The sequence below is a fragment of the Biomphalaria glabrata genome, chromosome 17, assembly GCF_947242115.1.
Source record: "Biomphalaria glabrata chromosome 17, xgBioGlab47.1, whole genome shotgun sequence".
Classification (NCBI taxonomy): Eukaryota; Metazoa; Mollusca; class Gastropoda; family Planorbidae; genus Biomphalaria; species Biomphalaria glabrata.
The window spans coordinates 19,289,462-19,314,476 of NC_074727.1; the positions used below are offsets into that span (position 1 = coordinate 19,289,462).

A 25,015-nucleotide genomic window follows, 5' to 3' on the forward strand; every position below is an offset into this window, starting at 1 on the left:
GCCCATTCAAAGTAATAACTAGGTTAGACTCCACAAATTACAACTGAAGCGTTTCTAGAAAGGTCAATAATTTCTTATATGCAATCTTTAGTGTATGTAGACTATGTCATTAATATGGCCTCACCTCTCCCTTGACTTTCGTCGTAGAGGTGCTGTGACAGTCCGCGTAACAAAATCCCTTCACTTTTCTGGGTCAGCAGCTGTTCTTAGTAGGACATCACCAGAGATGCCAGTGTCTTTTACATTGTCCAGTCAACCTTTTTTTTTCTTTTTCGACCACTACAACTACGTGATCCCTCCACTTGACCTTGAAGAATGACTTTTGACAGTGGGTCATGTCTTACAATATCACCAAAACAGCTCAGCTTTCGTCTCTTCACAGCATTGAGATGTTCCTCCATTTTTACCAGCCTGACTGTTGACTTTTAAAAGTACAAACTCATTTAACATGTTTTCCTGGTATCTGATACCTGGCATTTTCCTGTAGCATTTACTCAAATGCCTTACTTATAATAAAATGTAGAAAGTCGAACTTTAAACGACGTCTACGTTCTGTAATATAGTTATATGTTATTGAGAGATGTTGAAGGTACTGACCTGATCCAAAGTTGACTATATGACATCATTCAGCACTATATTGACTTATTACACCCAGCACCTTCTAAATTTGTATTGTATTTGTGTATTACAAATATTATTATTGTGTACATACTTCTTTGGAAGTTTCCTCTGGACAATAATTAAGATAATATATCCATATCTTCGAGACCATGGCTAATAGGAAGTAATAACTGTGATTTTTTTTTTAAAAAAAGGCTCCAACCCAGTGCGAAACATTCCCGAGTTTATTATCAATGTAAAAAATGCCGTCGTGTTTAAATTATAGTAATGATCTCCATTAAATATGCTTGTGATTCTTGTTGTATGGGTTATGGAATTCGTACTAATGTCAAACAAATCTCACATACCTAGATCGACCTAAATCTAAACTACATCTAGTACAAAGAAAGAAACGGCATAAATGACATATAATTTATCAAAGACACTATATGTCTAGAATATTTTGGGGTAAAACGTGATGCCTACTTAGTCGTGCCTGTCTGAAACCTTTAGCAAAATATATTGTACTTACCTAGACACTAAATATATTGTACTTACCTAGACACAAAATATATTGTACTTACCTAGACACAAAATATATTGTACTTACCTAGACGCAACATAAAGATAGTATGCTATACAGAAAGTAAGGTGTATGTATGTATGTATGTATGTCCAGCGAAGAAATCGAAACCGTTGGACCAATCTTGATAAAACTTGGCAGAAATGTTCCTTAGCTCATGGCGGAGACCGTAATGTATGTTTAATGTCCCTACCACTACCGGAGGACCTAAATATAGACAAAACTACCTAATCTTATCTCTATTACAAAACGAAACCTTTTAACAAATCGGGTAAACCGGCTTCCACAGTATTTTATATTTGATATAAATGTATCGGCTGTCCGGGTAAACTCATTTTCCCACTCTACTTTTATTTTCCGGGCAAAATAAAAAAATTAATGTGAAGGGAACATTCTCAATGACTATTATATATCTAAATTCAAACCAGTAGATCAGTAATACCAAAACTAAGGCCGGCAGGCCGCGGGTCATATCCGGCCAGTATATATATATACTGGTCTGCGTGGAAAATCTGGTATATATTTCAACGAGTCCTGACATTTTCTTTCCTTTCAAAAAAAGATACTGTCTCTTTCTAATAGACCTTTGTGTTTTGATGTCATAACAGTATTTCTCTTTTCTTATATCCTTGTATACATATGTTCTTGTGATTTGTAACATAACATTTCACATCTTGACAAATCTAGACTAAGTGTATATACAGTCTAGTTTCCTCCATTTACCCCCATAATATGGTCTTGCTGATATTGTGTCAAACAATATTAGGAACATTAAAACAAAAAAAAACCCCAGACATTTTGATTATTAAATGTTACAAGGTAAAGTATATTTTAATCAGATTGCGTAGATAGCTGATAGGTATGTCCAGTGGACCGGAGCCTCTTGCCCCAATCCAGTAATGTGATTTTGAGTTCCTACATAACGTGTTAACCGTAGGCCACAGAAACAGATGGCCTTTACATCATCTGCCCTATAGACCACAAGGTCTGAAAGGGGAACTTACATAGCTAGACTCTATATACACTATTTCTATTTTAATTAAACTGTCTTTTCTTCTTTATAAATATTTTTATCGACTTTACACTGCAATGCATTCTGTTCTCCACTTCGTATGTTTATACTCTTTTTATGGGCAATATTCTTTATTATCTGTTTGCTAGTTTGCTTTTATTTTGTGAGAACCATAGGACAGTAAAGTGCATCTTTTTTTAAATTTAAACCTCCACCGATAGGGGTCGCATTGGTAACAATACACTTTCGCGTAACCCTACCTATGCGCCATCTGTTGCTAGGGATGAATCATGCAATTAATCCATTTACGACTTATGATTTCCCTCTGTCAAACTAGATGGCGAATCGGCATTAGATCTAATAGCCCTTTAAGATAAATTGTGTGTATATTCATACTCTGCACAGTTTCGACAAAAGAATATACATCCAGATTTCTTAGCCTCTTCCATAAAGCTGTAGCCAATGTCTGACTTGTGTCGGATTTGAGAATTGAGTGGCCCTTGGCAGGGTTTTTAAGGCCCCTTCCTCTTACCCTTTTAAGAAAACGTGAATCAAAATGCAAATGAAGAATTCTAGGTTAAGTCCTTGCACTACCGTAAATCCGGCACTGAATATTAATTGCATATTAAAATCATACTAATAAGGACTTGCAACACCTCAACAAATCTCCCCTTGGTGGATTTCTCCGCAAAAATTGAGTAGGCCTATATAAAGAATGTTGCCCATTGATTGATGTTTATTAATGACTTGCTCAAACCTATGTCTTATGGTCTCCATGTCATTCCCAGCTCACGGGGGTGCCCTACAGGAGCTGATGCCCTTCCGTAGTAAGTCGAACCAAATACTAGTCCATAATGCATAACCTTGCAAATGACACTTGCCAGATAAGAAAACGGAAATTAGAAAAAAAAAAAACAGCCCTATATAACTTGCTTGCTCACAATTCTTCGGTTTCTCTCGTCACTTGTTTTTGTACGCTGGTGATATGCTTGCACGTGATGGCTTCCATTTTTGTTTTCAGAAACTATTTTATTGCGCATGCGCTTTGTGTTACTTCCGTTTTCCTCATTATTTACTCTTCCATTTTGTTTCATTTCTTTTCTGAGTGTTATTCTCATATTTTAATGTTGACTTAAAAGTACATAACCAATGTATTCAACAATATTCATGTTTCATGTATCCATATAGTTATTATTTGTATGTTTACATTGTAGGTCCTATTTCTAAGGTCAAAGTATTATTGTACCAATATATTACACAACGGAAAATATAAAAACAAAACCATAAAATGTCCTTCAAATTTACAATAACTACTGGAGCTAGGCCTATAACTATTTGTTGTTAATTTGCTTCGTTTTTATAGGTACAGAATAATTGTTTAATTAATATATGAATTCAACCAAGCTTACAGGAAGACAAATTTCAAGAAAAAATCAAAGTAGTTTGTCAGACCTCAACTGGCTTTTAGATATCCACCAAGCCTTGGTTTTTTTGTTTTTTTTTTTTAAATTGTGTCACCATATTTCACTTATGATCCCAAATACTTTTCTTCTCTCAAGTTTTGCAGCAGACGTTAAGTTATTCTGTCCACCAAGTCTTGTTTTTTTTTTTTGTGCTGTCTCCATATTTCACTTGATATGATCCCAAATACTTTTGCTGTCTCGGCTTTTACAGCAGATATTAAGTTACTCTGTATCCTGGCTGTTGTTTTTTCCTTTGCTTGCTCAACTTAGACAGACAGGTTTTTAATAATATATTTTAAATCTGAGAGATTCTGCATCCTTGGTTATATTTCTAAGCATAAAACACAAAATATTGAAAATAACAGCGTCGAAACAACACTTTTATACAGCCGCTTATCAGATTCTATTTTGCGAGACCCATTATGGCTGAATAGTGCTTTAGATGAGGTGACAGTATGTGCAGAAATAAAGAGTTTCACCACCTTCACCTATCTCTTAGTCTGTTAGACAGTTGGGGCACCACACAAGATCTGTTGACCGTCTCTCTAGGGACTTTGCTACTTTTCATTATAACCTTTATATGCACATATCTATGTGCTCACTTCTTCAAGCTTTGAACAATTTCGAAAGTGGGTCAATTTCTCTCGAGTTTCAGAGGCATGTATGATGGGGTATAATTGATCATTTTTTCTTTCACGTCTTCTCTTCTGCATGATTCTGCTGAAGCTACAGGCTCTTTTGCAGTAACCCCATGCCTTTATAACGGAAGAAATAGGTCTATATACACTGGCCTTTTTGGTATACGATGAATGCTGTTATAGTTTTGTAAATATACGGTAGACAGGCTACAGTGGCATCTATATTCTTAATTTTAAACGTCTGCTGCTGCTCACATAGAAGTGGTCAGTTCTGTAATTTTTTTTTTAACTTTTTGTGTCTAACTCAGCTACTTTCAATATTTCTCTTCAATTTGTTGACATCTTGGATTCATATTATAATGTAACATTTTGCTGTTGACTTTTTTCCCTGAATGATATCTTTTCGGGATTGTCTCTCTTTCTTTTCAAGTTGTTTTTTTTTTTTTGTATTGAAACTATAGTTGTCTCAACTCATAGGTTTATTTTAAAACCTAACCTTCCCGTCATGCTTGATCTCCAAGGCCACTGCTTCATAGCAGACGTCATTGTTTTTAATGATTAAATCTTATATTGACACCCTTGAAACAGCTATAGGCCCTACTATTTCGTTTTAGGCCTACTTTTTAATAATGCATTAAAATTGATTACATTAGGCCCCAATCTAATTTTATAATCTTAAAAAGCGTCATGAGCAACGATTTAAGCTGATAAGAGATAAGATAAGAGATAAGATAAGATAATTTTTTATTTTATTTGGTCCAATAGGATTAACCAACAATTTTTGTTAATTGATCGTTCTGTTGTTATCATAAACTCTCTTCACTTTCGCCCTGCGCCTAATTGATCTCAATAATAACAGTATTATTTATTTTAGCTTATCTTTCAATGTGAAACAAAAAAACAAACAACACAGAATGAAAATTGTTTTAAAACACAGCCAACACAAATTATATACATTTATTTTTTAAGTTCTTATTAGTGCTTCCACTGCTGTACATTCTCTGCTCGGAGCGTAGTCCACTCTCCAATCTCGAAAAAAGGAAAGCTATTATTACGATTAAATACACTACTCGTGGAGCATGGCGGAAATGTGGTAAAGCACGTAGCTTTCGAGCAGCAGGGTTCGAATCCTGGTGTAGACTGGGATTTCGAGTTCACCCAAGTTTAATTAGCATTACTTTGTTAATTAAAGGCGGTTGGTCGTTATACTCTCCACATTATACCCTCGTAGGCCGTAGACCTTACAAACAAAACACAGATGACTTATTAACAAGATTTGAAAAGGTGAAATACACAACGAATTCACTATTTGAATTCTTTTCAAGCAGTTTCTTTCGTCTAATTCTTTTCTGAATGTGATAGTTCACTTAACATTTCCTAGATTGTAAAGTTCCATTTTTTTGTAAATTATATGATAAATATTTTGCAATTTGACCATGAAAAAAAAATGGGTTGCTAAATATTGTTTTATTTTTATTTATTTATATTTACTTATTCAATTAAGCGTTTTCGATGACAGTCTAAAATGTTTTGTGAAACAGGACTTTGCGATTTCATAAAAATTCAAGCCTACCTAGCAATACTAATAGCTATTTGATATGGTGTAGGAGCATAGTCACTACTAAGAGAACGAGTCTGCCAAAGCTCACCGCCATCAATTAGGAAAATAAAATAGGAAATCAACACAACACAACAAATATTAGTATCAATGTAGACTCAATGTAGACTCACTCGATGTAGACACAATGTAAACTACATGCAATAGCTGTTCTTTGACAGATGTGTTGAAATAAACTCACATTCTGTGTAGTGAATTACCACTTTGAGCTCATAGAAGGAAAGTGTAACAGAGCGTTCATACAATATCCGTCGTCAACTTATATTGGCATGAATGAAAAACATTTGGTAACATATAGCTTCTAGACAAATTGGACAAAGACCGACAGACACTTCTGATACACTGAGGAAAAAAGTAGGCCTAAAGCCGAATTAAGGCACAAACTTTAATCAATAATAATCAATAATAAAATCAAACAATCGTTTTATATGTATTAAATTTATATTATAGTCCGTCCAAATTTATAGTTCGTTCAAAGAAGTCGATGACGACCACTTACGCCATCTAGAGGGTTGAAGTCTTGGCACACTGTTAGGTTAAGCAAATCTATATTCTTTTAAAATGCATTAAAAACACTAGCAATGGAAGCACTACTATATGTCATTTGAACTTAGGTTTCAAAACATTTGGCATATTTAAAAGGCTATAGCTGTTGGGCATTTATTTTTATGCTGTTTTTGCTATTTTTTTTAATTTTTTTTTTTTGCATCCAAAAATTTTATTATTTCTATTTTGCTTTCAAACCACTTTCCTACATTAGTCATGACTGAATACGTCAGTGTCTATTTTTAGTACAGTAGACCAAAACTTATCCCATTCTTGAAGTTGGTAGGGAATGAAAGAAGAAAGTCAAATATTAATCGAATAATTAAAAAAGTATTTTAGTGAACTACTGCAGTAATTATTTCATAATATTTAAGTAAAAAAGGTCAACAAAGTTTTAACTTTATTTATCTAGCATTATCTCTTCTAATTTTGGCAATTTTTATAGGGGTCTGTTTATTTGTAATTTGTTTAAAATATGATTTTTGAGTAAGAGGAACAAATCAAAATGTTAGGTTCACAAATATATAGTGTATTCAATACAAATCTCATTTCTTCTTAGATTTAGAATATATTGTAGTAGGCCTATATATAACATTATATGCTTTTTTAAGTTGTTTTTTTTTTGTTTACTAAAAGCATTCTGCACACATTTAAAGGTATAATTACAACGCTTCGTTTTGTTTCAGCTCAGTAAAACATTTGAAATAATACGTTTTTGTTTTATAATAGTGACGACTGATTTCACCAGTGGGTGCTATTCGCTTTTTATTTTATTTTTTTTCATATTCATATTTGTTTTTTTTTGTAATTTATCTTTTAATATGTATGACCCAAATCCCCTAACATAGATAGAGATTCAAGTATATATAATACATACATATAGGATAGTGCATAATTTAAAAGCTTGTTTTAATTTCTGACCTTTAAGTAGGTTTTAATCAGTTTAATTAAGCCTCATTATATGCCTATTGTTATGGTACGATTAGGAATTAGTTATTTGTTTCATAGAAAGGGAAAGTTTTGACTTGGAGACAATGACGCGACTACTAAAAACAAGTCTAGGATTTGAGGAAGAATAGCGAAATGTAAACAGACTACTACTGCTGAAGATAGAGGCAGGTTTTATGAACGACATTTGACGGTTCCCTTCGTTGTTATTAAACTTCTTATTCGATATCAGAGTCAACTAACTAACCCTAGTTCTAAACCTAATTCAGAGAGCTGTTCATTACAGCGTTCTAAAACAGAAATATTTTCAAAATAATGAGGCTTGATTAATTCTTTTCTTTCGTATCTTTAGCCAACTTTTTAATAGAACATTTAGTTATCTGCTGCTTATAAATAGGATCTTATAGAGCTCCCTAGTATGTTAACTATTGATACGCACTAGCACTTATAAACGATGTAGGACCTGATTTGCAGAAACAAAAAGTACATTAGTTTCTTTCAGTACCTTAATCAAATTTCATTCAGTGCATATTGCTGTAGAACAAAGTGCATGGGGATTATGTATTATAACACTTTAAATAATTATATACTGCATATTCATTTTCTTAAAAAAAATCACTTTACTTCAACTATTACAGTTATTTTTAAGTAGTAATTATTATATTTTTTCAAATATAATGATTTAAAAAGGTATAATTCCAATGCCAGCTAAAATATAAATTAATGGATTTCTATTTTAACCTACAGAAAATAATGTTAAATTATAATAATTATGCTTTATGTTTTAAGTTATGTTTTATTAGCTTACTACATTTATTCAATAATAGTAATATTCATTCTTTTATAGCTACTTGCCTTCTAGAGCTAACAAAAAGCGTTAATGATTTCTTTTTCTGTTGATTGTAAATGGATGTTGATAATTTTCAAGTAATGTATGATGAATTTGTCTGTCTGTCTGTGTGATTCTTTGTATACAATTTTACTTATGGTGTCTTCTTTCACTGGAAAAAAAAATATCGAGTTGCTTTAATGTCATTTGGTACTTGCAATAAAAAAAAAGAGAGCTACAAATGGATTCTTCGGTGCTAAAAAATGGTCATAATAATTATTATATAGCTCAAAAAAATGATAGCTTATCAACAATTTTATTCTGTACACCAGATACACCAAAAGAAATCTAGCTATTTATAGATATTCTCAACATATATATGATTTCTCTGATAATTATAAATTTAAAAAGAAATGGATTTCCAGTGAATGAAAGCAAACACATAGGCAACTATCTTATTTGGTGGTGTTTTGAACTACACTGTCTCATGAAATGTGGCCAGTGTTTGCAGTTGTGTGTGGTGTACATTTTATTCATGTATTTAATCAAATTTGGCTTCAAGTCATTTGTGAAAAGTTGGCCATTTCTGAGTTTTATTTTTATTTTATTTGTTGTGTATTGTTTGTGTTTTTTTTAATGGATCTAGTGTTTATTATATGCATTTGGTATTGTGGAGTATCGTAATTGGAAAGGCACCATTATAATCTCTCTTCTACAGGCCATTATAATCACTTTGGAGTCCTCATAGGTACTGTACACAATTACTTTTAACAAAAAAACAAACAAACTTGTTGCAACTTTGTATTCTATGAATAATATTATCATGGATTTTTACATATGCTTATATTATACTTATCACAAATCTATTTCACTTATTGTCATGAGAATATATTCTAACTGCCTCTCTTTTTTTTTTTTTCAATAAATATATTTATTTGCCTTGGCTTCTTTAGCATATTTTGTGTCCACATACTTACTCAATCTGGTGCCTTCTATCTCTCTTGTTTTATTTTATCTTAATGCAGTTATAGACACACTTAGTTATATATCTCCCATTATATACTTTGAACACGATTAATGGAACCTCATTTTTTTTTAAATTTTTATTTAAATAAATTGCCTTACAATATATTCAAAATATGTTTGCATATATATTTTCGTAAACAATGAAAAAAAGTAACACTTTTTCCCACAAGCTTTTTATTTGATTATTTGCTAAAGACATTTTTTTTTTACAACACACCCCCTTTAATTTTGTTTATTACTTTTTACAGTATATTGGCATTTATTAAACCTATATTATATTTATAGAATAAACCTTTCAGTGAGCTGAAGATAGCACTGATGATTTAAACAATAGATGTTTAATTCTAAATCCTATTGTAGCTTTTCCATGTTCTAGTGAATTATATGATTAGATTTAGCTGCAAACCATTAGGCTATGACAACTATTGGCATCAGCTAGTCCATTCATTGGTATAAACAATATTTTTTTGCTTAGTTACCAATTGGGTTGGTGAATTATCCCAAGTAATTCATCTATATTCCTAAATAACTATAATTTTAAAAGAGTTTTACTTCATGAAATTAACAAAATTTGCAATCAAAACATAGCCTGAGTTATTTTTTAAACATGACGTATATTTTTAAAATTTCTAAGTTATGAATGAATTAAAGTAAAAGAACATAAATATATATCCAAATAAAATTTATTTTATTTTAAACAATTTGTTTTCTTATAGACTTAATTATAATCCCCCAAAAAAGAATAATTTCTTTTAATTTTGGTTATACTGTTTTTAGTTTTTGATCTTTGTACGAAATTATTTAAAAAAAAACAAAAAAAAACTAGAATACATTTATTAAGCCTCAAGACCCATTGCATGACAAAATATTATTTTGCTAATTATGTTAAGGCACCTAATTAGGTTCTTTCTCTATAGTTTTTACTACTCTCTGAATGACATTCCACAAATTTTGCATGGCATTTCTTTTTCTTTACCTTATATTTAACAATAGAACACACTCAAATATAGGTGGGTTATTCTCTCTTCTCTACTTTATTGATGTAATGATTCGCCCAAGTAATAAGGGAATAGAAAAAAATTAAATAGAACAATTGACAATTTTTTAAACTGAAAAATCTAAATCAATGCATGTCATTCTTTATATATTAATTCTTTCATTGATACAAAATGTTTTGTTTTTTTTACATCTCTTGATGGAGTGGGGAGGGCTAGTAGTTAAATGCTTGACTGCTTATCTGAGGGTGGCTGGTTCAAGTCCCAGAGATTTTGAGGTCTGTACTGAGTTTAGCCAGCTCTATATAGCCTCAGCTTGGAAAGTTAAGTTAGTTGGTCTTTGTGATGACCACATAACTCCTTGTTAACCGTTGATCTAAAATCATGTGAACTATCATCTCTAGGGATTACAAGATCTCAAAGGGCCCTTTAGTTTTTTTTTTTTTTTGTCTCCTTATGCCCAAATGCTATCTAAAGTTATATTGAAGAGGGTGATACAATAGTAGCCATTACCTGAACCGTCTGCAGGATAGCGGTATGACAGGAATTAATTTCTATGCTGTCAAACTGACAGTTCAAATGCAACTTTGTTTACTGACAAGCTAAATTCTGCATTGTCTTATTGGCTTCATATTGGAATTCAGTGAAGACAATTAAAACTTTAATTGTCAACTCCGAAATTTCCAGTCATAGGTCACATCCCCAATTTACCCATTTATTTTTCTATCATTGCAAAAAAAAGAGAAATATAACAGTTTTCATTTACACAATTTCCTAAATTTGTATTAAAATACAGTGTTCTAGAAGATTAGACCTCTAGTTAATAAATAAAAATAGTAAAAAGCCATCCTAAAATATTTTGACTTGGATTACTATTTATTGATAAAATGAATTTAAAAAAATAGTAATGAAATAAGTGTTGGCCTTCTATGTCATTATCAACATGCTTGAATATCTGACAATTATATCTTTAAAGTTATTGATTCATTTCAAAACATGCTCGAATATCTGAAAATTAAATCTTGAAATCTAATTATTGGTTCATTTCACATCTGAATGGTATCTTGTGCATTCTTTATTTTTTTCTTGTATCTTGACTTCTTGTTTCTGAATCATGCATTTGTTATGTTTGTTTTTCAAATCAACTTGGCATGAATCACTCTCAACTAGGCATGAATCACTCTCAGCTAGGCATGAATCATTCTCAGCTTGGCATGAATTACAGATAATTTTTTATCTGTATGTGTTGATTACTCACATGTTCGACTATGTCATCATCTTACTAAATTAGTGGGTATTTACTTTTATAAAAGCTAAGTATTACATCAAAATTTTAAGCAAAAGGGAGGTCTAGTTAATACGATAATTTTTAAATGGTCTAAATTCTAAAAGTAGTAAGTGGATTTTCTTATTCTTATATTCTAACATTTGCATTGATAAATTATAAATATTTGTGTATGTAAATCATATCTCAAAAATATCTTATTTAAATATATATCTAGGTAAGGTATTAATTTAAAAACAAGTTTTTCCCATATCCCCATATTATAAATATTTATTTAAATTATTTTATTTTTATTTGGTATAAAGAGATTAACAATTTTATATTAATACAAACTTTCTTTAAATTACATAAACTTCACAACATTATGTTTTTGGATGCTTCTGGTGCACTGTTTGAACATACTGTTTTTAGTATTTATGTTTTAACATGCAATATTTTTTAATCAGCAAGTTTTAGGCCTAACCAGCAGTATTCTCACTGCTATTGTGTATATGAGAGAATTTTAAACTATTTACTACAATATACGATATCATATTACAAAATGTTCAAGCAAAGTGTACTTCAAGCAGAAATGTGTGTTTTAAAGATAGTTTTCTGGAGTTTTAATAAATAGTATTTGCCAAATAGATTCTGTTTGCTGTGGGACATATTTTTAATTTGATAGTGTAGTTTATTGATATGAGAGGGTGAGGCTTGGTTGGCCTAAAACATTTTATTGATTGTGCTATTTTGCTTTTTTTCCCCCCTTTTTGCCTTCTGCCCTTCCACTACTTATACATTGCCCAACTGTAAACAAATCTTGAATGAACACCTGGCGATGCTGAAACAAAACATGCTTACAACAAAAGGCCACAATGGAGAGGAAGCCATCCCAATGCTGATGCTGAACCACACGGACAAGCTGGATGGCCAGGCACGCTCCAGAGCAACATCCAATGCTGACAAGATTGGTAATCTCCTTGACCACTCTTTGACTGGGCCCATCACTAGAGCAACTGACATCAGAACCACTGGTAACAAATACAAATACAATTTGTTCTTTTTCTAAGCATGAGCTTGTGACTACTGTTTTTACAAACTGAAGTATACAAGTATACTTGCTAATTAATTTTTTTTTAAATTTTTCATACTAAAATTAAAAAAAAGATTAAAAATGCTACAGAAATAGAAATCTAGTATTAAAAAAAAAGATTAAAAATGCTACAGAAATAGAAATCTAGTATTATCTTAAAAAATAAATATATTGCCCACTCTTATTTCTTAGAAATGTAATTTTAAAAGAAACATTTTTTTGATACAGATTAAGCCTAGATTAAGCTCAATATATATATATATATATATATTTAAACAGTGCTTTTGTTTTGTACCGGCACCTTTTTCAGTGTGGGGAAAATTTTTTAATTTTCTTATATTTTAAAATTTATTATTAATTTATTAGTAGTTAAAAGTTAGGCAATCAATCACTCAGTACCGGCACCTATTTTTCTACAAAAAAGCACTGTATAATATATATATAAATATATAAAGAAATGAAAGAAGACTAAAAAGAACCTTTATTTTAAAAAAATGACAGTTTATAAATATATGGCTAGTCTGCAATAATGATTATCTAGCTTAGTAAATTGGCCTTGTATATTGAAATGTGAAAACAAGCCCTATTCTCTGTAGCATCTATACTTTCATCATATCTAATATGATATCTACTTTTATCTTTTATATCTTTTGTTTTCATTATTCTTTACCATATAAAATATTAGATAATAGAAAAAAATTAAAGTCATAAATTTTTAATTTTTTTTTTAAATTATTCATTTCATTTAATAACAAATTGATATGTTTTCAATATTTTACAAACCATAAAAGTTAAGAATTCTTACAATTACTATTATTTTCTCTTCAAAACAAACAAAATAAGGCTTATCATTGTTTGTCGATGTTTTGGCTACAAGTTTGTTTTGTTGCTGTGGTGATCTGGTGCATGTTTTTGATGCATCTTTTTGCATTGATCTGCACATTGGTTTGCTTTGCCTCTTCTTATTGCTTTTATTCAAACTGGTTTGTCAAAACTTATCACTTTATAAGCATTTGAATAGTTTCTGAAGTCAAACACTGGCTAGGACACAAACACTATTTTTATCTTTTTTTTTACAATAGGATAATAGACTTTCAAAACAGATTTCATCATGACTACAAAGGCCAAATTTTTTATTAATTTTCTTTTTATGAAACAATATAACTTTAAAATTGTCTAATATAAGATTTCTTTTTTCATTAATTATTAAGGGTATTACATATATATTTTTTTCTGCGATTAAAATAATTAAAATGCTTGAAAGGTTGTTGAAATCATTATATAGCTTTAATGATTGCATATCAAGTTGTGAGAGCATAAGTTGTTAGCTTAACAATGTGATTTAATAAAAAAATTATATGTAGTTACAAAGTGAGCCCATGTGACGTGCATATTAAACAAAGAAAGGCATAATAATATATTTTATTTTTGGCTTAAAGAAATTGAACAATAATAAAATAATATGATTCTCAAGGAACTTTACAAAATTAAACTAGATCTATATAACTTTGGAGCTTGTAATTTTATTTACCATATACTGCATATTATCAAACATAATGATTAATATTGCTTCCACTGCACAATCCAAGGCATAGTGAACATTATATAAACAAATATGTGATACAAAAATAATTGGCAAAACAACTTTATCAATTTTCTGTGTTTTTTTATAATTATTTGTTTGTTTTTTTGGCTTAAAGACAATCATATATTGATATGCATATTTGTATTTTTTCATTACTCACAGTTACCTTTTTTTTTTTTTTTTAAATCATTCTTGAAGCATTGATTACAGTCTTACCCTGTTAATATTGAACCAAAAACCAAAAGCAGCTATTTCAGATTGTATACCTGCTTTCATCTTTGTAGGGTTAGTAGGCCTATTATAATTTAACTACTTTTAATGTGTTTAACCACAATGCTCCAACCCTATTGGCTAATATTAATTTATACTCCCATATCTCCAGTCAACTATAGTTCAATATGACATGGGTTAAACTGTTCAGCATATTAATAAAAGCTTTTTTTTTTCTTTTTTCAATTTATCGATATATTTTTCACTTGCATATCACAGTGGCTTTCTGTTGTAGCTTATACTTGTTTGTTGACTGCTTCTATCTATTTCTAGATAATCAACCTTCTTCCACGGCCCTGTCCGGCCTTCTGGTCACTCCCAATGCCCAGATCACAATGAACAACTCCACAGGGCCAACAGTCGCAACGTCTCCACATGATGACAAATCTGATAAAGGTTACTAAAACTTTTTATTGAAATTATCCCACAGTTCCATTTTATAACAATACTGTAAGATGTACACTAAAATCAGTTAAATTTATAAATTGTTTTGAATTGAATAATTTTTTTTTTACTAACAAAAATTTTACAACACATTATTTTTTTTTTAAATTGGTTATTACACAAAGAATAATAAAAAAATTAATGATATGTTTCTTTTTTTTTTATGCAATAAATTTTTTATGTTTACATTTATATAAATTTATACTTTATCGAAGAAATCAAAATCCCTAAAAGTAATTGCATTTTAGTTTCACGAAATTGTATGAATTTATTTAATTTACCAAAGTGAAAAATAAATTTATTCTTAAAAATCTTGAAATTCTAAGATTAAGTAAATTTGCAAGCATGCAACATTATAGAAAAATATCGATTCGTGGGTGATTACCAAGAACTGTAATATTTATTAACAGTCAAAACAGAAAGATTTTGTTTGATTACTTTTTATATGTTCTTAAAATTTTATTTTTTATTTTTCATTTTTTAAATTTATTTTTTGTTCAAATATTTTGCTTCTGCTGTTTCTACAATATAAAGTAAAAACCTAAAAAACAAATTTACAGTAAAGTAGCATTTGGCAATACAATTAGTAATTGACAAGCAAAAATGTGAATGGAAATCTTCTTTAATTGGTTAGAAATTTTATATTTTGTTCCTTTGAAAAATTGTTTTAAGAATAAAACATACAAATATAATTAAAAGTAATTTTATTTTTTGTAAATAGGGTGCAAAATGTATTTTTTATGTGCATTGTTGTTGTAATACACAGCTTTATTTTAAAACTGGCTTTTGTACTTTTCTTAAACTGTTTTAACAAGCTTTTTATTTAAAAGCTATAATATATTTTTGTTAAAAAAAGATGTTTTAAATGTCAGACTTCATTGAGTTTACAATAAACTTTTTTTGACCTTTGCTTTATTTTCTTTGTATTTCCATTTCCTCCACCTGTAAGATAAATTCAGCTTTACAAATTGCAGAATAGGTTATTAGTGTCTGTATGCTAGGGGAGACAATGAAATATTTTTTTTCAGAAATGCTGAAGTGAATTTCTTTTACTGATCTGTTTAAGACTTTAATTGCTGACCATAATTCTTTTAAAGTGTGATAAGCAGAAATATTGTAGTTAAGAAAAAATTTAATCATAAAGCTTTACTTCAATCTAGTATTTTAAAAGAATTTTTTTTATTAATAGTTATTACTGAGTTCAATTGAAATCTTTTTTAGTTATTCCTTTCTAAATTCTTATTAAGTCCAAAGCTCTTTAGTTAGAGATATTATCGAAACATTCTGTATGCCATTGAGCTGTCATCTTGATGGACCAAGGTTTGATCATTGCACGGTACAATCCCATGTCATTCTGCAAGAGGTTTGAGCTAGGATATAATAATCTTCCTCTCTTAAGGAATGTCTGAAACTTACAAGTCATATCATAGAATAATTTTTTTTTTGAATTAACAAGTAAAAGATTTTGAATTTTTAAAAAATTTTCTTTGCGGTCTAGTTTGCTTTTTTTTTTTTGGGGTAGGTCAATAATTACAATCGTGTTGTGTGGCCATCACAGTGACCGATTCCTTGGTAACAAACTCATTTGTGTTTCTCATTCTTTTTTTATTTTACCTTTTATTCATTGATATATTTAAAATTTTTTCTTTTCAGCTTTTCCTGGCTCATCAGACGGAGCTGTGATTGAGCCAATAGTCACAACCCTGCCCCCTTCAAACCTTAGCTCCTCCTCCTCTGTGACAGCCAATCAAAACATGGAACAACGATCCTTAGCAGGAACTCCAACCAATAGCAGTTCACCATCAGCACCTTCTTCTAATAATTTAGTAGCAGTCAACACATAGCCCCTCCTGGATTAGAAACTTATAGTTTTGTTTGCCTCGATCTTGTTTATTTATATATATATATACATATGTATACATATATATATATATATATAACTTCTGTTATGTAGAAGAAAAAAAAAAACAATTTTTTTTTTATTTTGTTGTTGTTATGTTTTTTGTTTAACTTTGCCTTGTCTGATATTTGTACTATGAGTAATGAAGCAGACGTGAAATTCACACATAAGTTATTTTTTTTGTTTTCTCTGGAATAATGTAACATACTGCATTAATGATTTTTTTTTTTTCATTTTAGTTAATGTTATAAATATGTCATTATTCATTCATTTAGACTAGCCCCCTGATTGGCTTTTGTTAAAGGTTTATTTCTTAATTCTGTAAGTGCTGATGACATTTTTTTATTGTGATAATGAGAACTTATTACTGTTCTATATTTTTAAACAGAGCAGATACTGGCTGTGTGACCCTGATAGGGCAAGTTAACAGTATTGTCTTTAGTGTGTCTTCAAAAAATCAAATAAATAAATAAGGAAGACTATACATGTATACACTACAGGAGAACAAGGACAAAGGGAGATAAATTTTTGTTCTGTATAATTCCAAGAATGTGTTGTTCTTTTTTTAACTTTCATACATATGCATCAGAACTGTTATGGTCATCTTTATATAATATGATATTTATTTTCCTTTTATTTTTAATTTAAGAAACAAAATGTTTGCTGCAAATACTGATATTACAAAAAGTTTTCAATAAGTATCCATTAGAGTGATTAGCTTATATGTGATAGAGAAGAGTGGAATATAAAATTCAGATTGTAGATGTATGTGAGGATGTCCCTAGGGATATATGCCATCAAAGTCTTTGATTTGATTAATGCTTTTAATGTCAGAGAACATGTTTCTTAGTAAGGAAGGAAATTCCTTTAGCCATTTGTTGTTGAAAACAGTTATATAAAACATTATTAATAATAAGTCATGATTATGATTATTTAATTAGTTTCTTGAAGAAGCTTAGAAAATGAATGACTGTGCACATTAATATTTTGTAAAAAGTCTTCTTATAATATTTTTTTCTTTTGTAAACAGACTTTATTTTTCTTGATTCTTTTCAATATGAGAATTAGTAGGTTTCTGTAAATGTCAGCAAATATGTAGCATAAACAATTATTTTTATATATATTTTATCAATATAGGGCTTTATTATACACCCTTTTGTTAAGAATGAAAGTTTAAAAAAAAGAAGAGTAAAAAAAATTACTATGTACATTCTTTCTAATATTTTTATAATTGCATTCTATATATTTATTAGTTACATTAACCAAAATTTTAACATTTTTTATTATTTTTGCGGTTTCTTTTTTTTTTTTGTTCTAGTATTAAATATAAGACCATCAACTGATTCCTAGACTTCCAAAAAAAAAAAAAAGAAAAATATAGTTTGACCAAAGATAATTATAATATTGAAAACAACTCCTCAACAACTGCTGAATAGATGTTGCTTGCTTGGGCTTTTTTTTTGTTTTCTCCATAAGGTAATGGTACATAGAAAAAGTAAAAACAAGACACCCTGCTCGTTAACCATTGGCCAAAGAAACAGATGACCTTAATATCATCTGTCATACAGGTCGCACAGTCTGAAAGGGAACTTTACTTTTTTTTATTTTACATAGAAAAAAAGTATGATTTGGATGTGGTCTTTGAGTTCAGTAAGATTTTAAGTTGTGTAGTTAGTGAGACACATTCATTTAAAATTTTAAGTTCTAATCTTTGTAATGACTTAATTTATTTTTTAATTACTATTTAAACACATGAGGCTAATTGATAGGTATGCATGCATCTATTTTGCTTAAGTTAGTCTTTTTGGTGCCATATCTTGCAATGCCTTATTGCACTAGGCATTTTTTTAAAAAGTTTTATCAACATCTCTGGAGATCTCATTGGAATTTTCTTCTTCCACTAGCTGATTTCACTGTTGAGCTGTTTGGCCATTTAGCAGTTTTTGTCTTGAAAAAAAATTAAAATATAGATCTTTCCCAATGATTCATACTGCCTTACAGGTTTTGGGTTTTACTTGATTGCTGAGGTAATTGAGTTTAGGTTGCGTAGCTCTATTAGTAAAGTTTCAACTTTGTTATTGTTTAATTATTCATCTTAAGATCAGCTATTGTGATGCAGCATATCATTGCTCGTATACTGGTCAGGATAAGTTGCAACTTGATTTTTATTCTGAGACACTTTTCATTTAACAGATCCACTTTGTAATCTTCATTTGTCTCCATGATCAAACCTTCTATATTCTATATTTATTTTTAGTTTTATGCATTGGCAACTTTGTTCTTGAACAACTAATAATATTGGCCTTCATCAGTCATAAGATGACTGACCCCTTTCAGTAGATAACTATGCCTCACCTCATGTGGAATCAGACAAGATGAGAGCCTGGGACTTGACTATGGTCAGAATGTTGTCTCCCTTTCAGCAGCTCCCTACTACAATCATAAGCTTGGCTGTTTTGAAATTCTCTTCTTTTAAAAATTTTCTAAAGGTTTCAATTTCCTCTTTTACATTCAAGCAGAAAAAAAACCCTTTTCAATAGTTTAATAGTATTGATAGTGCAGTCTTGACTCCTTTTTTTAAAATACTATTGTTCATATCTTATAAGAATATGTAAACTAATCAGTCCAGCATATATGCCTTTGCTAGAACGAACGTTTCTAAATATCTTTGCATCAGAAATGATGCAGTTGAAGTGAAATTTTTCTTTCATTGTGAGTGCTTTTATTACCAATATTGCTAATAAGCATTGTGGCCAGGTGGTGTTAAGGAAATCTTTTCTAGATTTATGTTTCAAGAGATTCCTTCTTTAACTCTTTCTCTCCATTATTATTTAACATGTTCTGATGGAATCAACATTAGTATCGTCAGTTAAGAGAGAAAAAAGTTAAGCACTAGAAAAAAATTTTGTCATAAATGAATAGTCTTTAAAAGTAAGAAATGATATTATAAATGACAATTAGCCTTTTTGGCAACAGGATGTGCCTGGAATTTTATTTAATATTCTGATTATTATAAGTGCTCTCGTTTAATTTTTTTTTTCATAAATACATTGCCATATTTAGTCACTTTTGTTAGTTTGGTTTCAGATTTTTTTTTATAAGTGATAGGAAATAATGAATGTTTTTAGGATATAAAATTTGACCTAAATATGAATAAATGTCTCTTCCAATCATCTATTTATTATTTTTTTCCAGAAATTTTACCATACCCTCTGTTAATGCAAATTTCAATCAGTGGAAAATTAGGGTTAGGATGGATCTGTTATAAGTAATTTATTGTTGCCACAATGATCACAATTTTTCTGTATATTTTCTTTTATATTGGTTTAAAAAGAAAAACCATGTGGTGATTGAACAAAATGTGTTGCTGCTGGATGCTGGGAACAGGATGAGTAGATAATATATGAAATTTAATTCTTTGGTTTTGGATTGATTTTCATCTTTCATTCACATGCTCACATGTTGTTGTTTTTTTTTTGTTTAGTTCAGGGCTTTGTGTTTTAATTTTATTTCAATTTCATGTGATGCCGCTTCCAGCTGTCTGTTACTCATCACATAAGATTGAACCTTCATTATGTTCATTCATTCAATTAATTGTGTACAAAAAAAAAAATAATTGACTGTGATGACATCTCATTATTATTTTTTGTTTGTCATTAATGAATTTTATCAGCTGTGATGATGAACATTAATGTGTAATTGTACTGCAATCGAAAGTGGAATGGAGAGAAAAAAATTAAGAAATTCTTGAATCTTATGTTTTTATTTGAAATTCATGTAATTACTATGACATTGTTTCTATGAACTTTGACCGCAGAGTAGCCTACTACTATGGTTTGTGTACATACATGGTGAAGGAAATAATTTTTTTTTTGTTAGTGAAACTTAGCAGAGTCTTATTAGGCTTATCTCATTTACAATTATAGCACTCAACTCATGTCAGAGGTGAGGGAACTGTGCTTTGCACGTGGCTCACTCAATCAAAAATTGTCTGCTGTTTTAAGTGTAAAATCTTTTGCTATAATTTATGTCTATTGAGTGAGTGCAGCACCAGGGCCAGCCTTTGATAATTAGAGGCCCTAGGGAAAGGGAATTTGGTGGCCCCAAGTGAAATAGAAAAACGAAAAATAAGGGGAAAAAATAGAATTACACAATTTATTTCAAACCTAGTGGGCACAAGTCTCACTATTTCTTCTTTAACAAAATTGTTTTGAGTGCTATGTGAGGCCCATAACAATCGGAGGCCCTAGGCAGTAGCCTAGTCTGCCTATACCTAAGGCTGGCTCTGGAGGCACTACTGCCTTTATGATGAAATGCATTTTTTTAGATTATTTTTTTTTGAGAAACAGTTTAAAAGTTTTTTTAATTAATTAAATCTAATTGTCCACCACTTGTTATACATTGCTGAACATTATTTTAATTAATTATGAAATAGAGTTTTTTTGTAAGTAAAAGACAACAAAATGGATAATGAGGGAATAAAAAAACAACTAATGGCTAAAGCCAACTTCATTTCAAAACATTAAATTGGCTATTATATCTTTACAATAAAAATGAAATCTAAATTTTGCTATAAATATATATATACATATTATATATATACTGTAATAAATGTCTCTTTACTCCTTTTTATTTTAAATAATTAGTGTTGGACTTGAAAACTCTGGGTTTTTTCTGATCACAGATGTCTATGTATTTAAAACAACAGACATTTTTTTTTACCACAGCTATTATTATTATATTATTATTATTATTATTATTACAAAAGTTTGTATTGCCATTGGGAAAAACAATATGATAATTATTACTTTATTACTGTCACTGATATTTTTTTATATCAATAAATGTGATAGATACCTTTTACTTAGTGATGTTCATTTGAAATCTCACCAATCCAATGATAACACTGGACCACAATATTTAGATTTGCTTTCATTTTGAAATAGAATCTCATTGATCACATTTTACCTCCTCTTCCATCCTCCCTGTTCTCAAGCAACTTTAAATCATAACCTATCATAAGCTAGTCTGTAGTGTTATTCTTTCAAACCAATGTGTCCACTAACAAACTAGCAAGCAACTGATTTGATAATAACCATTTTCTCAATTTTTGTAATTCTAACTAGGAAGCTAAAAATAGCTCAAGGGAGATATCATGGAATCTCCATATTGATGAAACCATTAGGATTTATTAAAAGAAATTTCTATAAATCAAATAACAACTTTAAGCTAAAATGCAATTTCATCTTTGTTGGGCCAATAATAGAATATACACATATCATCTGGGACCCCTCAACACGGGAAAACATTAAGAAACTGGAACAGACACAAAATAGAGCAGTGAGATTCATAACAAACAAATAGATTTAAATCTTGCCCTGGGTTTTTAATAATATTGGCAGTAAGCAATCATGGTACTCTCGGCTTAATTGGGAATAGATCTTATGTTACTTTGGATTTCACTGAGAAAAGACCCTTCTGAAATATCATCAAATATCTTGTAGGAAAATTAAGTAACAGAGAGGAGTTTTCTCTGCAGCCACATAACAGTAATGCAAACTGTAGAATATGAAAGATAAATGCAACTCTCATGTACTATATAGATTTTTAGCCTAAAACTAAATGGAATCTTTAAGAAACTTAGGTTAGCTTAAAAGTATATTTTTTTCCAGACCAAATCTCTTAAACATTCACCTTTATTCTTCCATTTATCTTCCTCTTTTTTCATGGGATACGATTTCTCTGAATTAAGCTAACTGAAGACATGTTAACTCTTTTAAACTCATCACACTAACACAGCAAATTTATATATAACTGATTACTTTTGTAAATATTTGGGAATAAGTTGTAGGTTAGACAGTTTAGGGTTAAAATGTTTCTTCTTATTCTCTACCCACTCATTATGCTTTTCAAACTCTTGTTAGTTATATTTTTACAAGGCAAAAAAAAAAAAATCCTTTAAAATTTAATTCTGCTTTGTTTCTTACCTAATTTGTTCATCTTAGTGCTACATAATAATTACTGAATGAGGTTACAGAAAAGTAAAAAGTAGGCTTAATAATAATAATAATAATAAGGCTTGTCTTAGAGTCCATAGATTGATCAGGAATGCAGTATTTCTAGTGGCTACGCTAGGCTTAAATAGATTTACAATGATATTTTAAAAATATAAGATAATAATTTAAAATTAATTATTTATTTAAAATTTCTGGGATTGCAATACAAGGATTCTTACCACCCAACCCCTTTTATCAACCATTGACCTTTTCACTTATCATAAATATTCATTTTTTTTTTATATCGATTTATAGAGAAATCAATCGCACCACATTTCTTATCAATTTCACTTGTATTATTATTACTATTATTACAATTATTATTATAACTCTTGCTATTATCCATTTACACCCACAGTCATTCTTTATTCTTATTCTTTTCATTATTATTCTTGCAGAATTTCATCTTCAAATTTATTTTGATTTTTTTTTTCAGTTTATGACTAAAATAAACATGAGTGCTAAACGGGTTGGTTTACTCTTCTTGTTTGAATGAAAGGGCGATTCAGTCATTTGGAACATTTCTTGAAAATGAGATTAACATATAGACCTTATAATGAACACAAAACACAACATGCCTTCAGGTCAATGCAGTTATCAATATGAAAATATGTTTGTGGTTGTGTATATTATGTTTGTGGTTGTGTAGGCCTATATTTTCAATTGGAGGTGTGGTGACTGAGTGGTAAAGTGCTTGGCTTCCAAACCGGATGGTTCTGGGTTCAAACCTTGATGAAGACTGTGATTTTTTCTTTTGGGCACCTCTGAGTCCACCTAACTCTAAAGGATACCTGACATTAGTTTGGGAAAAGTAAAGGTGGTTGGTTGTTGTGCTGATTGCTTAGACACCTCTGTTAACCATGGGCAACAGAAACAGATGACCTTTACTGTAGCCTTTACATCATCTGCCCGATAGATCTCATGGTCTGAGAGGAAAACTTTACTTTTTTTTTTTGTTTGTTTTTACAAAGCTTGTATTAGCTCACTCTGGTAAAAAGTTAGTACACCCAATCTCGGACGGAGTTGAAATTTTGCACAATTATTTGTTTTACCTGACAAGAATCAATAAAAAAAAAAATTAATATAACTAATTAGTTTTGTAACTATTAGTAATAAATCATTTTGTTTGGTATCTTGAACAAGAAAGAATTTGTAATTGACTATAGTGGTAGTATAAGCTGAATAAGTCCCCTTTATAGGTCATCATTTGAGTCTTGGTGAACACAAACCAGAAAAGTATGATGAGACAATAGATGACTATACAACCTTCCATGTTTATAGTCTCTCAACAAGGTTACTGTGTTGGCTTGATATGGCTGAGCCATGAGTTCCAATTAAGGTTGCCTCCCTTTTTTTTTTTTAAAGTTTATAAATTAATAGCCTAGATCTATTACAAATTTAATTACATGAATTACTGATCCAAATTAATTGATACAAGCAATCTCAATATAAGCTTTGTGTTTTAAAACAAACAAAATATAAAAAATACTTTTTGAAATAAAACAAAGCTTAGCTAAAGGCAAAGAACACCATTTTTAAAACTATATCTAACAATAATGTACAAGTTATTTCCCTTCTTTGATATTAAACAAAGCAACTAATAACCAATAATTAATTGACTGAGTATTTTTGTTTATTGATTCATGTTTTGTTAGGTACAATAAATAATTGTTTAACTCTTTCTCTCCATCATTATTTTCCATGTTTCAACGTATTTCTTCCTATTACTGAGTAGTATTTCACTACTCTTTTTTAATTAACCTCTAAAAACCTTTTCGTTTGTTATCAGAAAATGTTTTAGTTGGTATAGAGTTAACGGGGCTGCATGCACTTTTTAAACAAGACTAAAGTAAAGTTTATAAAACCAAACATTAATTTAATTTAATGAGTTCAAATCAACGATGGTATCGTCGGTTAGGAGAGAAAGAGTTAAAGTATCAATTTGATAGGAGAATGGTGAGGGAGAAATAGCATTAACAATTATTTAAACCAAATCTGTGAATAGGGCCTACTAAAGTATTAGTTTCCCTTGTTGCTATTAAAACAAAATAATGAATTGCCAGTAATTAATTGTCTAATTGGTTACTTTTTTTTATTGATTAATGTCTTTTCTATGCCAATAAATAATTGCGCAGTTTCAGCGTG

General features: G+C 29.9%; 1 protein-coding gene across 19 annotated transcripts in view; it reads left to right on the plus strand.

The window, feature by feature from the left end:
* LOC106072560 (potassium voltage-gated channel protein Shaw-like) overlaps positions 1-23,337 on the plus strand; it is a 230,377-nt gene extending 207,040 nt beyond the window's left edge. For 8 of the 19 annotated variants that reach the window (XM_056015397.1, XM_056015396.1, XM_056015395.1 and 5 more), the window contains 5 exons: positions 2,984-3,022; positions 8,956-8,985; positions 12,392-12,556; positions 14,744-14,866; positions 16,568-23,337. In XM_056015397.1, coding sequence (XP_055871372.1) covers positions 2,984-3,022; positions 8,956-8,985; positions 12,392-12,556; positions 14,744-14,866; positions 16,568-16,758 — 548 coding nt within the window. In that variant the 3' untranslated portion in view covers positions 16,759-23,337. The remainder of the gene's footprint in view (positions 1-2,983; positions 3,023-8,955; positions 8,986-12,391; positions 12,557-14,743; positions 14,867-16,567) is intronic. The other 11 variants (XM_056015401.1, XM_056015406.1, XM_056015411.1 and 8 more) reach the window with 7 other exon arrangements.
* The last annotated feature ends 1,678 nt before the right edge of the window (positions 23,338-25,015 follow it).